Consider the following 14122-nt stretch of genomic DNA (forward strand, 5'->3'; position numbering starts at 1 on the left):
GGGTGAGTTGTCTTCTCTTCAATCGGCTTCTACTGTGAGTCACTGCAAGACCACCATGTGTGAGATCTTGTTTACGACAGAGTCCACACCCAAGGAGCTGAAAGCAGTTCCTCGGGTGGCAAAGCAAAAATTGTTCGCAGCAGACTGGGCTGAAACCCTGGATTTGTTGGGAAATCTGTCCCTTTATAGGGACTATGCATAATTCAGAAGGAAGCAAACTAATTCTTTGATGTAGGTCTCCTTGCCCAAAGATTCGGGGGGTCTACTTGTGCTTCCGTCTGAACCAATTTTCTACTCTGGAACAAAGGTCCAAGTGGGACAAGTTAGTAACGCCGAGCAGGTTTTGCATGGCCAAATCGGAGGAAACACTCATACACATCGTCTTGTTTTGTCCAGCTTTTGCAGAGCCAAGGCTACGTTACTTCAGTGTTATTGTCCGAGTTACTTTGGGTTAGGTTGATGTGGGGAAACGTGGTGAAATACATTTTGGTGCTGTATGCTTTTTTGTGTGTTTCTTTAGGGAAACTAGCTGAATTTGTATTACCTGGCCATATTTCACATGACATGTTATTAATTGACTCTTATTTGTTTATATCTTAAATGAAATGCTACTAATTAATTGGAAATGTTTTCTTTTCAGTATTGTATGAGTCGAGGATTTTTTTTTCTTTTACTTTACATTACTGTTTGTGAAAAGCTTATTTTTGTAGGCTAAAACACAATAATAAAACAAAAAGAAAAACAAGGAATGGGCCCTTTTAAGAGTTAAAGTCTTCAAAACACTACAAGAAGAAATTGGACCGCCTTTCTAATAATACCATTCCTGCTTCAATATTTGGGATGGTCGTTATTAACTCAGTAATAGCAGTATCGATGATATGGACTTTATTCTAAAGTTATCAAGTCCTTTAAAAAGAGCATCCTTAATAGCTTTCTGATCACCTCTCACAACTGCTTCCAGGTTGAGACTGGTCCTAAATGGGAAAATACAGTCTCTACGCAGCCATTCTGGTTTATTCACCAGTTGTGTAGGTCAAGGAGGTATCTTACAATCGAGATATGCATCTGTTTGGAATATACTGTGTCCTCGTTACTAATTGGGTTATTTATTTGCAAAATCTGCATGCAAATAAATACTTTATCAGATGGTAAGGAAGGTATTCACAAATGAAAACAACAGGGCTCAGGGAATTTACCCAACTGTTTTTCGGCCTCAGGCCTGATCCAATCTAGAATAGCAATCTTTTTTGTTTTACACATGATTTCAACCTTAGTTGGTCCACAAATCTCATGGGACTATTAGGTTTCACCCTTGTGAAGGGAAACCAGTGGAAGGGAGGGGAATGATCCTACATGCCCAATGCTTAAATCTAGTCTGCTCAGAGCCTTTCCTTCTATGTGGAGGCGACTGAACTAGTCTCCAAATCCCCCGCTGGTGCCTGGATCCTTGCTCACTCCAGGGAACGCAAAGACGTAATTTCATGAATGGTTAGCTGCTACAAACTCTTCAGAAAGTTAACATTCGCACAGTAACCCAGTCTAAGATATCCCTCTGCTCACAGGCCAATCTATGTGCTGGGGAAAAGACTGCTTCCTCTCACTCTCCCTTAAACGTTTTGTGACGGAGCACTGGGCTCTCTGCCCACTTCACTGGCCTTTCCAAGCAGCAGCTACAAGGACCTTGAGGTCCTGGAGATCCTCAGACCTAGGAGAAAACCACTATGCCTCATACTAGGCATTAGTCATCACTTCCAGTTGGCACTACACGGTCCCTCCCCTCCAGGCTACAGAGATCCTAACTCAGCAGCAGAAGCAGATACAGCATTTTGAGATCCACTGTTTTGCTTATCCATGTTTATAAAACATATGTACAATCTTCTCGCATCTTCAGAGACATTTTCAATGGTGGCTCGGATTCAATTTTAGAGCAGTCAAGCACTTCTACACATTGATAACCTGGACCTGACCAGGGGGAGGTTCCGAGTGGAGGAAATACTTTAATCTAAGTCAAATGACAGCTGGAATTAAAAGATGGATTGAGAGAGTAGAGTGTATATGACGCAGTCTTCCTTTTTCCAAGATGGAATGTTCTTTCTTCCGGGCTCCTACACACACAGGGTGTCATTTATTCAGCCTCTCTAAGGAAATCTGAGAAAATGTTCCATTTGTATATAGGTCTTTTATGGTGCAGCCAGTAATGAAAGACTGCGGAGTATGTAATCCACCTAACTGAGCTTGACGCGATTATGTATCCTAAAATGAACACAAATGAGGTAATACTAAATGAAGAGTTGATGGTAGGCAACAACAATATGAAATCATATACAAGAGTAAGACGGTATGTAGCACTTTATGTGGATTCAAACCACAAACAAGATCATAAAGAGCTACTCAATGTATAGTCTGTGATTTTGAATGCCAACTACATGAATCTTCTCCTCTGTTTGAATAGTCCACTTTAGCAAATATTGTGCAAAACGCCTATGATAAACAGAACAGCCTGCAGAGTGACAGAAGCTTACCACATCCCCTGGCCGATCAGCAAAGCCCCCTGTTTCTTCATCTTGACAAGCTAAAATAAAGCGACGCAGCTTGTCTCTATCAATCCAGTGAAGCCTTCTTACTATTTTCAGAGATGCCAGCACCCACCATGAATAACAAACATCGGGTAACTGCCAAGAAACAAAATGGGTTATCAATAAGAACGACACACACAAACAAAAATAACAGCGTTTTTTAACCATACCAACATGCTGCTCAGAGGTTTTAATATTTTAGTGTATTGGATATTTTTCCTAGGTTACGTTTCTATGGCGCCGATATACCAACCTACTTGGTTTACAGAGTGCTTCCTCAGAGTGCCTGACTTTCCGAGATTTGTCAAAGCAGTCAAGAAACCCCTACAGGAGCTGGTTTCAAGCTACAGTAAATGTTTTTTAGATCATTACATAATAAGGTAAGGTCCACCCATTATCTGTAAAATACATTCTTTATGATAAAGTTATACATCGTAAATAATTAATTAATCCAATTACAAAAGGTTCAAGAAAGCTTGAAAATTAGCCTTGTTCATGCCTGCCTTCCCAGAAAAGTAACCGTGGGTGGATTCCCCAGCGCGCCCTAATAATCAACCAAGATTCCCTAACTGTTTGCCTTGCTGAGTCTCGGATCCCAGACTTTGCAATAAATCTAACCAGGATAGACTAATCTTAATGCTCTATGTACCTCTCCTGGACCCATTGTTATGTTGTGATGGATTTTCAGAATGAGCCCTGTAAACAGATTCGGAGAGGCCACTCTGTTTGGTTAAGAGAGAAAGATACAAAGGTCAAGCCAAACACTATCTGGGTAGTGTGCGACTGAACAGCAAGGCTTAGATTTAGTAACTGTAAGAGTGATGAATGGTTAAGTATTACAATAAAACATTCTCTAAAAATATATTCAGATTCACTTTGGTGTGCTTTGCTAACACTACACATTTAGAATACAGTTAAAGCAGTTTTAGAATACTGTGGTCACAGCGTCGGAAGCAGATTTCTCTCACTCTGGTGTGTGAGGGTCAGAAATGAGAGGATGACACAAAGTGGTAGTGTTTTCAACATCTTTATTAAAATAAAACAATGTATAAAGGTCTATCCCAAAGAGAGGTTCCCTAACTAGGAAATTAAAACTAAAGATCAGTCTGTATCTCTGCGTCAAAATTATATACACTGGGCCTCATTACAATAGTGGCGGTCCGGAAACATGGGAACCGCCACATTCTGAGTTTGCCTGCCGGAGCCGTGGCACAGCGGCCATGCTAGGCAGACCGGTCACGGAAGCACCGGCACCGTTAACAAAGGTGCCGGTGCTTCCATGTCCCCATTCCCATAGTGTTCTATGGGACTCTATTGGAACTTACATTTTACTGGCGCCGAACTTTCCGTCCCACAAGGATTGTAATCTCCCGGTGGCACCGGAAGTCAGGCACCAGTAAATATTTATGGCTCTGCCGGAAACCCGACGGTAGCACCGGCAGGGTTACTTGCCAGACCCGTAATGAGGCTCACTGTCCTTGAGTCCAAAACATTAATCTGGCCCTCAAACACAAAATGAAGGAAGAGTAAGAAAAACGTCTCTTGATTCAGGCTAGGCAAAAAGTGTTCAAAATTAAAACAAGTTAATAAATCCAAGAAAATAACCCTTGGATCCAGAGGGTTGTGCCCTTCCCCTGGATGTCTCAAGTAGTATGGAAAAAGTGTCTCTTTCAACTAATGACTCCTTAAAAGATAGCAAATGTGTCTCTTAAGGATGGTAAAAGTGTCTTTTTCAAACGATAACTTCTTACAGAGAACCTCCTGGTATACTCCCCTGCCAGGAAGCCTTTAGTTGGTTTATCAGATCCCCCAATATACTCTCCCCAGATATACTCTCCTGTCAGGTATCTTCCCACAATGTCAACATGCTTATTTAACTTAACTAGCCTGGTGCTTGGACTACCAGGACTTATTTTCATCTGGTTCTTACAGATCACCTGGTATACTCCCCTGCAAGGTATCTACCCGCAATTCTTGTATCCTCAGTGTATTTCATATAGATTACCTGGTGTACTCCCCTGCAAGGAATCCCTTTTTGCGGCTTGCAGATCCCATGGTATCGTCTCTGCCAGGTATCATCTCCCCAAATGCTCACTGCCTTATATGCTTCTTTCACCAGGGCGTCTTTGAACATTCAGACTACCTTTCAATATAGCACAATTGTATTCCTTGACTGTTTATACTTCCTTGATTTGAGGGACTACTTGTTCCAAATTTCCCCACATTGATATCTTGTATATAGAGACTTGTTCAAGATCCGTTTTAGCTCCTCCTTCACTAGTATTCATTGGCTTGTAGCAATACTTGCTCCAACCTTCCCCATATTGACATCTCATACATGAGGATTTGGGCAAATTCTGTCGTTTTCTGTTTGTGCGGCCTTCAAAATAAGATCTTAATGGCTCACATTACTGTCGGTAGCCCCGGGGTCCCCAACATCTCTGGGCAGACCCCAGTGAGTCTGCCGGTAGCATTTCCGACCCGTGGCACGTTTCTTGCGGTGAAGCTTTTAAATTGGGATGACGTTCTTGCTCTGCAGACCTTCTCAGCTCTCCAGCCAGCTCTGCGTTCGCTCCCCGTTAAGCCTGCTGCTTCTGGACACAACCGTGCTCCCGGTAGCTTTGCTGTTGGCTCTCTTACGGTGTCTGTGGTGTCTTCTGTGGCCTTGCACCGCGGTGGTAGTTCCTGCTTGCAAGTGGCAGTCTGAAAGCACCTGCTTTCTCTAGCACGGTTTGTTCCCATGCTGCTGCCTTCTCTCGTGGTTCTGCTTCCTTCTTCTGTTCTGCTTCTCTATGATCTTCCAACGCTGGGCCTCATTACAACTAGCTTGCATGTTCAGATTAGTGTTTTCTTTGATCCATGATAACTCCTTCCTCGTCTCAGTAATTCAGTCTTTATGGGAGTTAGTCCATAGGATTTACAGGACTTCTAATGTGATTTTGTTTAGTATTTTTGGTTTGCACAAAAACTGAGACAGGAGATGTTATCTGTGTGCTATGTACATATCGAGGTGTGAATGGTATTCTGCTTAGAATGTTTAGCAGGGAAGGGTTTTAGGGTTTGCCAGTAGGAGGTATTTGTATAGTGACCACATCAAGAATTTAGGAATTATAGGGTCTTCTTCATTGGGAAAGGAAGAATACTGTGTCTCTCCTGATGGGGTCACCACATCTCCCCAACTGAAGTCTCCTCTCATGTGCTCCCCCCTCTTAATACCACTCCCAGGGTCAGGATCAGGTAGCAGCTGCCGTCCCCTGGCCACATGGGAGGAGATATCTGGCTGGGGATCAGTGATGTCTCCACAGGATTCATCATAGGTGGGGGTGTTGCTTGATGCTCCTGGGTACCTTTTTTCTAATCTTCCTGTCTGCATGCCTGTTCGAGACCACATCGCGCTGTGCTGTGCTCCGTTCTCCATGGCTCCTGTTTCTCCTGCTTGTCTGTCCATTTCCTCTGCTTCCTCTGTTCCAAGTCCAACACGCTTGGGTCCAAAAGTCAATGGTGGTGCTGTAGTGGCCAAAGCACTTTAAGCTGTACAGCCTTCCTCGCAACCATTCTCTGGTGGTTGGTGAGTGGGGATTCAGTGGGGGGGGGGGGGGTGGTGTGGTGAGTGGCGGGGTGCCAAGTAGGTGCCAGTGGCCAGTCTTTGATCACCCTGCAGCTGCCATTGTAGTTTTGTGCAGCAGGGAGTGCTTTAGATGCTACTCCGGACCGTGTAAAGAAATAGCTTAGGTGAATAGCGCCGATGTGTAGTCCAAATCAAGAGTGCAGCTGCTCGCAGATGAGTCAGTGGAAAGGGGTGGAATCCACTGGGACACTGGAAACTGATGAGGCAATTTCGCCTTCTTATGGCCTGTCCATGTATTATTTAAGAAGCAAGCATACAAACTCCGGTGGGGTGATATGTCAGAGGAACCACATCATTCTCCTGATGTTGACTTCGGAACAGTGTCGTCCAGCGTGTCTACAAGAGATAACAGCCTCTGCCAAATTGGCTTCACGATGTTGGAAAACCATAACTGACTTTTTTTTCTCCAAGCTTTATCTTTTTTAATTTTTAAGCACAGATTAGAGCATATGACTGGTTCAACAATCAAACAACAACTTAACCATTTCATCCGTGAACAATGAAAATACAACTGAAATACAGTGCCACCAGTAACCATGCAGACAGTTTACTTTACTTTAATACACTTGTATAGCGCAACCATGAACCCGAAGGCGTGAGGGCACTACAAAACACAAATAACAGAAAACATGAGACATAATCATGAGATATGGCTGAGCGGGGTTATATCAAAGGCAGATACATTGTTTAATGGAACAGATAAGTCTTTAGTCTTTTTTTAAAGAGTTCTAAAGATTCAATAGATCTTATCTCCAGCGGAAGAGCGTTCCACGCTCTGGGTCCAGCAGAAAAGAAAGCTGCCACTTTTGTTCTGACGGTGTGGCACTTAGGTTCAGATAGAAGGAACAGATTGTTTGACCTAAGAGCTCTTGTGCTAGTTCTTAAAGGTAGTAACTGTTGTAGTCAGGCATCTTCCCAGTTCTGCACTTATGAACAATAGTCAAGGTACGAAATAGAGCTCTAGCGGACACAGGCAGCCAGTGCAGCTCACGTCTCGCTGGTGTGAGATGATCTCAGTGTTTGAGTTTCATAACGGCTCTAATAGCCCCATTTTGACAGATTTGCAGCCTGTTGCTTTCAGATTTGTTAATTCCCATAAGACGACTCGAGCAGTAGTCTATTTTAGAGCCTACTATTGCTCTCGCGATAGTTTCTGCATTGTCCTGTGAGATAGAGGCCTTAGATGTGTTAAAAGTTTAATGTAGTATGCACATGAGGAGATAATACTACTAACATGCTGTTTCATAGACAGATGTTGGTCAAAAGTCACTCCTAAAGTTTTTACTTTTTTCAAAGGTATGATGGATTCTTCACCCAGTTGGAAATTATCATACTGTGGGCCAAGTTTATGGTGTGCGGTGAGCCAACTACCAATAGTTCGGTTTTGGACTTATTCAGTGCTAGCTTATTATGAACCATCCATGTTTCAATTATAGCAAAGACTTTATTAATGGCAATATCATCCAGTCTGTAAGACCCAAGAAGCGGGATGACACATTGAGTGTCATCCGCATAGTTGGTAAATATAATGTTCTCATGGTCTAGTATTGCAAACAGCGGAGCCGTGAATATATTATAAAAGCAGGGAGAAGTACAGGCACCCTGAGGAACACCACAAGTTGTGAGAATGGGCTCGGATTCAGCATTGCCTTGGAAGACTCTGCTAACTCGATTGTTAAGAAAAGGCAAGACCCATTTACAGGCTAGTGGGGAGAAGTTAGCCACTTCTCACAGTACACTGCTTTTGCATCATAACAGTTCGTTTTGCCAAAAAACCTGCGGTTTGTGTGTACAATGTTCCTTATAACCCAGGTATTGTATGATGGGAAGTGTAAAGACTATTATTGGTAACGTAGTCGAGCAATCAAGGCCTAGCTTCTCAGGAGGTGATGCAGGCTTAAGTACAGTGTAGTCCCCGAACCCCCACAAAGGAATGTCCACACACTATTACTGAAAACACAGTCTTTATATAATTAATATTCAAAGGTATGTACACGATCACAATAACGCACTTTGTACTCGGAAGTCAACAATGATAAATATATACAATTCTAAAGTGGTACCACCAATGTTATCGAATCTCATTAAAGTGCATCAACGGTACGGTTAAAATGTCACACAGATCAATAACGAGGAAACCAGCAATGGAGATAGGCAGGAACGCAAGATGGTTGAAACAATAGGCAGAATGCTGACCCCTACCACTAGGCACAGTTCTGTGTGGAGATCCCCCCCACCTGGGCAACCTGTAAATAAAGATATATAGCACAAGCCCAGTCCATATATTGTTCAATAGTCTTAATTCCTCCTATTAAGGTTTTACCCCCCCCAATGTACCTGGTGGAGTGGAGTTCTCTGAAGATGCGTCGACCGATCCTTCTTGAGTGACTCCCTTTAAAGCAGGAGCCACAGATCGTCGAGAGGCGTCGAGGAACTCAGCGTTCGGTGTCGGGGAATCGACAGCCCTTCTTGAGTGCCTGCCCTTTAATGCAGGAGTCACGGGTCGAACGTCCGACAGAGAACAGGTTGAACTACGGCGGTGAAGTGGCAGCTTCGTTCCTAGCGGTGCACGTCGACAACAGAGCGTTGGCGTCCTGCAAGGAAGAGGCGTGCGGGGCACCTCAGTGACAATAGTTCTGGACCGCAAAGAGATGATGAAGAACTGTGGCCCAGCAAGGGTGTTGAGTCGTCGGCGTCTCTGTGGTCTTTAGGTGGCAGGAAACCCACCGGTGGATGCTCCTCGGTGCATCGACGGTCGGGCCTTCTCCAGCGGGATAAAGCGGGCGGCAATGCCTCCGATGATCAAATGAAGTTCTTAGGCAAACGGGAGCACAGCGGCTCCGGTCGGCGACGGCGGTCGTCGACAGTGGCGGACAACAGTCCGAGTGCTTCTCTTTGAGATTCCGCGGCAGTTCCCGTCTCGGGTCGGCAGCCTGTCGAAGGTCTGTCTACCAGGGAGCTTTGGCAAAGATCAGCTGTGCACAATGGTCCCTCATAGCTCGGGAAGAGGGCGCCTTACCAGGTCCTCTCTGGGTCAGTCCTTGGAGGCACAGCAGCTTTCAGATTGTGAAGGAGAGCAACAGCAATTCTTCTCGTCCAGCAGGACTTCAAGGTCAAGCTTCAGTTACTCCAGTTACTCGTCGTAGTGGACTTCAGCTTCTGAACCATTCCTAGCAGTGAGAGGTCCCCAGATATACTGTTGATCTCCCATTCATTCCGCTGGGTCACACTCAGGCATCCAATCACAACTAAGGGCATTCATGCAGGCAGGCAGCCAATCAGGCAAACAAGGTATTCAGGCCATTCACTTCTCTCAAGACACTCACAACAAGTTATGTGTATTGGGACAGGTACCGAGCCATTCAACACTCCGAACTGCATTCATACCGGTTTCGGGCAGGGCTGTCTCAGTCTTTGTCTCTGATACCAGAAAGCAGACAACCACAACAAGAAGTGCATATTGGTCACACACACCATTCACCCAGGTCCCGCCCACAGGAGGTACCCACAACATACAGTCACTGGGAAGGCTCCAGCTAGTTTGTCCGGGCCTTCACAACACCACCATATATGGCACTTCCACCCAACAGCCAGTCAGGGGAAAGGGACAGAGTCAGGGCTTCCCAGGACTTTGGGAAAACAAGGTAATGGGTAATAGAAAGCAAGAGGCCGCAGGGGCCATTTTGTTTTCCATCCGGAATCAACTGATCCCAATGGCAGGGCCGGGGTATCCCAAAATGGAGGATACTCCGCGCACCTGTCAAATTCAGCATGGAGCTGCCACCAGCCCATACCCTGCTCTGCGGGCCACCCACAGGTGCCCAAAAACATACACTAGGGGCACAGGGTTGTACCCCCACCCATGGTTGCCATAAGGGTATCCCACGGGTCCGTTCACCGAAACCAAAAGAGAGAGAGCTGCACCGCCAGGAGTCCCACATGAACTCCTGCGCGGAAAACACGACAGAACACACAATAAAAAGCAGTAAAGGACAAGGATACAGAGGCCCTGTCCCTCTGATGTATTTCCAGCATCACAGGAAGCCAAGCTGCAAGTTCTGGTATGAGTCAGTGAGGATCGCAGTAATCTTTTCCAATACTAGTGTCCAGACTCTGACCCACCATTGGGCAACTATCAGACTGTCTGCCTGTTTTCCAAGACATGGCCACAGTTAGTCTGGCCGCAATCAAGAGTTGCGATGCCACCCGCGCCAATGAGCTGCACAGCGTGTAGCCCTCCTCCTCGGGTCCCAGAGAAGGTTAATTAAGCGACACGTTAACTGCTGCTACTCTACCTAGCCAAGAAATATGCTGGTGCCCCCATTTTCCCAGGTCCTCCTCACATTACCTAAATGGGGTAGGAAAGTTTGCTTTTTAAAGCCCATCTGGTCGGGGTGTTGGGTAAAGGATTGAGGTTGTTTGTTCATTTTTTTTCCATCGCAGCATACTTCCCGCAGTATAACTGCTCCGCCTATGTTTTAAACGTTCAGGGATTTTTTCTGTCCCTCGCTGCCAATGTTCAGGGAAAGGGGGATACCCCGCACTCCCTGTTCGGCATTTTGGAAAGTATGCGGGCAAAGTGCCCTGAAGGTCAAATCACACATGTGAAAAGAAAGCAAATGTTGCATGTGAACAAACATTTCTGAACAAATTGGCTAATTCCTCAGTTAATTACAGGATAATTGGAGAATATTTTGGAATCCCTCATCTGGTTCCCCAATAGTCGACCCAACGATTTCCCATAATTGATTGAGAACCCCGAGAAAGATCCGAAGTGATCAATGACTTCTAATGCCCGGGTAATCGAATGAGCTGGATCTGTTAAGTATAAAATGATGTCGTTGGTATATAAAACGACTTTGTGCTGACGTGCCCCTATTTGCATTCCCTGTATGCCCTGATCTTCTACACATTAGGTGAGCGAAGGGTTCCATGGGTAGGGCAAATAGTAGCAGTGACAAGGGACACCCCAGCCTATTTCCCCTTTTAATGTGTATCTAGTTCATGTGAATCTTATTGACCCTCACTCGCGTAGTTGGGGCTACGAAGCTGGCGAACCCCCATTTGCAATATTGTGGGCTGAAACCAAAGCCCCAGCAATTCTAGTAAGTAGGCCCAAGCCACACTACTGAAAGCTTTATTCGTATCTAGAGACAAGACCACCGCCTTCTGTTTAGTGTCACCCCTCCGCCCCCACTTCTATTAGATTTAACACAGGTCTAACATTATCGAATGTAGACCTGCCCTATATAATCCCTGTCTGGTCTTCATAAATCAGCTTAGGTAAGAGATCTGCTCACCAGTATTTTTGTAAAAATCTTCACATCGCTGTTGAGCAAAGCTATAGACCTATATGAAGAGCATTCGGTCGGGTCTTTCCCCTGCCTTCAAAATAAGGGTAGTCCTGGATACTCCTATTGTACCAGAGACCTTTCCACTTTTCCCAAACTAGTTGAATGTCTTCACCAGCTGGGGGACCAAGCCAGCCCAAAAGCTTTTATAAAAGGAGATGGGGAACCCATCCGGCCCTGGGGCCTGGTTACTCGGAAGGTTCCTAATAACCGTGTCTATCTCAAGGGCCGTAATTGGGTCTGTCCAACTCTGCCTTCTCTACAGCATTTTGGGGAACCGGATTGTCTCGAGAAAGGACCTAAATTCACCTTTGTTAGCCCCATCCTCCCTCTGAGAGACTGTAAAATATGATTCAACTACTTGGGCCTAAGCTTGTTCCTCCCAGCACCAGTTCCCCTCTCGATTCTGCAGGGCTCCGATCCTATGGCGCGTTGCGTGGATTTCAACTTCGCGGCTAGCATGTTATTCGTTTTATCCCCACCTAGTGTAGTAGTATTGTTCAACATGTAAAAGTGATTGTGCCACGACCCCCGCCTGAAGTGCTTCTAGTTTAGCCCTTGCCAACCTAAGAGCCCTAATTGAACACAGGGTGCACCTCCGTTTGTGTTCCCTTTCTCTCTCTCAGAGTTCTTCCTCTAATGTCACTCTCACCTGGGCCTTCGCTGGTCTCCATGCTGCCGTTTTCCCAATGAGCTCTCGCCAGAATACTGCTTTTCCTGTATCCTAGATCAGATCCAAATCCATTTCCCCCCCATCGTTCTCTCTAAAATAATTCTCAATTATCTTCCCCATTTCCCGTTTCAGCACTGGGTCTTGCAATACTGCACTGTTTAGTTGCCAAGAGGCCCGTTCTATAGGCGATGCAGTAAGTCCCTGGTGCGTGATCCGTGAGTTGCACTGTTTCTATCTCTACAGCCAGGGTGTTGCTCACCAGGGTTGTTGCTATCAAAATCATGTCCATTATCGAGAAGGACCTATGTATAATAGGTGTAATCCCACTCTTCGCTGTGGTAGAACCGCCAGGCCTCTATCATGCCCAGTTCCCTCAACATACTTTAAGTGCCGTAACTTTTATAAGATCTGTTTGAGAGGCTGGAGACGTCTTGTCCCATTGTGGATTGGTCACACAATTGAAGTCCCCCCTTATGATCATGGTCCCCCAAGATTACGGGTATCAGATCTCTGTAAAATTGATTACCGTTCTGACCATATAGCCCCACCATCGTTATCAAGTATCCGTCCAGCGAGCCCGGCAAGACTAAATATCTTCCCTTTGGGTCCCTCTTGATCGCCCCCACAGTGAAGCGGATCCCCTCTGAATCACCATTGCTACCCCCCTCCTCTTGACCCCAGCGCTACTGAAGTACCCCCGTAGGAAATTAATTGTAGTAATACATTTCGGGAGGATCCCCATATCCCATTCCAACGTACCCAGTCTTCCCAGGATTGTCTTGCGTTTCATGGGCGAGTTAAGTCCCCTAACGTTCCACATACCCATTCGCAATATCGGTGTATCCCGGACTAGGTCAGCCATACTGAGCCTATTTCAACGGCCCTCCTATCAGGGGCAAGAGTACTGTCTCTGCTTGAATTCTGGCGTGCATCTTGCTAAACTTTCCAACCCAAATAAAACAAATAAACAACGTACCACCCTCTCACTATGTATCCAACCCGGACCAATGTATGCTCTCCCATGAGGGCACATCCCATCTGCTCCAGTACCTGTCCCCTACCCACCCTTCCCTCCCCTCCCCTTAACACCCCCTGAAATCCACCCAGCTAACACATTTTAGTACCATTTCACAAATATCCAACCCCTCCTCTAGAACCTTACATATCATTTGTACCTCTGTTCCGTATTAGACTCCCATTTTCCCCACTGCCTCTTACTATGGCCGTAAGGCTATCAAGTTCAGATTATAGGTTCATGATTGTTTCCTGTTTGTTCGCCCAGGCTTTGCTCTTACTCGTAGGCCCACAAAGCTGGGGCTGTTTCCTCCCCTGATGCTGTGACACATCCGTACAGTCCTCCAGATCCTCTCCTTCCTGTCCTCAGTCTCCTCCCATCAGCTCGCCGCGTCCTCTTCCTTGGTTGCCACATATTTCTCTCCTTTCACCTGAAATAGTAACTTACATGGGAACCCCCACCTCTATGGGCTACCCCCGTCACGCAACCAGGTTGTTACCACGCAACATTTATTTCGTCTACGAAGTGTGGTTTGGGAGAAGTCCTGGAACAGCTGTATATCTACTCCTTGAAAATCCACCACTTGCTTCCGAGCCTCCCTCATTACACGCGCCTTCTGACCGAAGAAAGACCCTGGTAAGAACTTCTGGACACAGAGCGGTTTTTGATCTGGAACTCAGTCTATACCTTGTGCGTCCTTTCTAACACCAGGTCCTCCCCCTCCGATAACTCCAGTATGGTAGGCAGCAGGGCTTCCACATATGTGGGTAGTTCTTGGTCTTGAACCTCCCTGTGGACGCCTCGTATTCTGATATTGCTACATCTCGATCAATTTTCAGCGTCTTCCTGCTTGACTGCCACCACTTCAAGTCGTTGTTC

The 14122-nt window shown here is 45.8% G+C and overlaps 1 protein-coding gene across 2 annotated transcripts in view; it reads right to left on the minus strand.

Annotated features, from left to right (window-relative positions):
• Positions 1-14122, minus strand: part of RABGGTB (Rab geranylgeranyltransferase subunit beta) — a 497685-nt gene that overhangs the window by 68492 nt on the left and 415071 nt on the right. For both annotated transcript variants that reach the window (XM_069641892.1, XM_069641893.1), the window contains one exon: positions 2523-2672. In XM_069641892.1, the coding sequence (XP_069497993.1) occupies positions 2523-2672 (150 nt within the window). The remainder of the gene's footprint in view (positions 1-2522; positions 2673-14122) is intronic.

This window comes from Ambystoma mexicanum, chromosome 1q, assembly GCF_040938575.1.
Source record: "Ambystoma mexicanum isolate Mex_15411 chromosome 1q, UKY_AmexF1_1, whole genome shotgun sequence".
NCBI classification, from domain to species: domain Eukaryota; kingdom Metazoa; phylum Chordata; class Amphibia; order Caudata; family Ambystomatidae; genus Ambystoma; species Ambystoma mexicanum.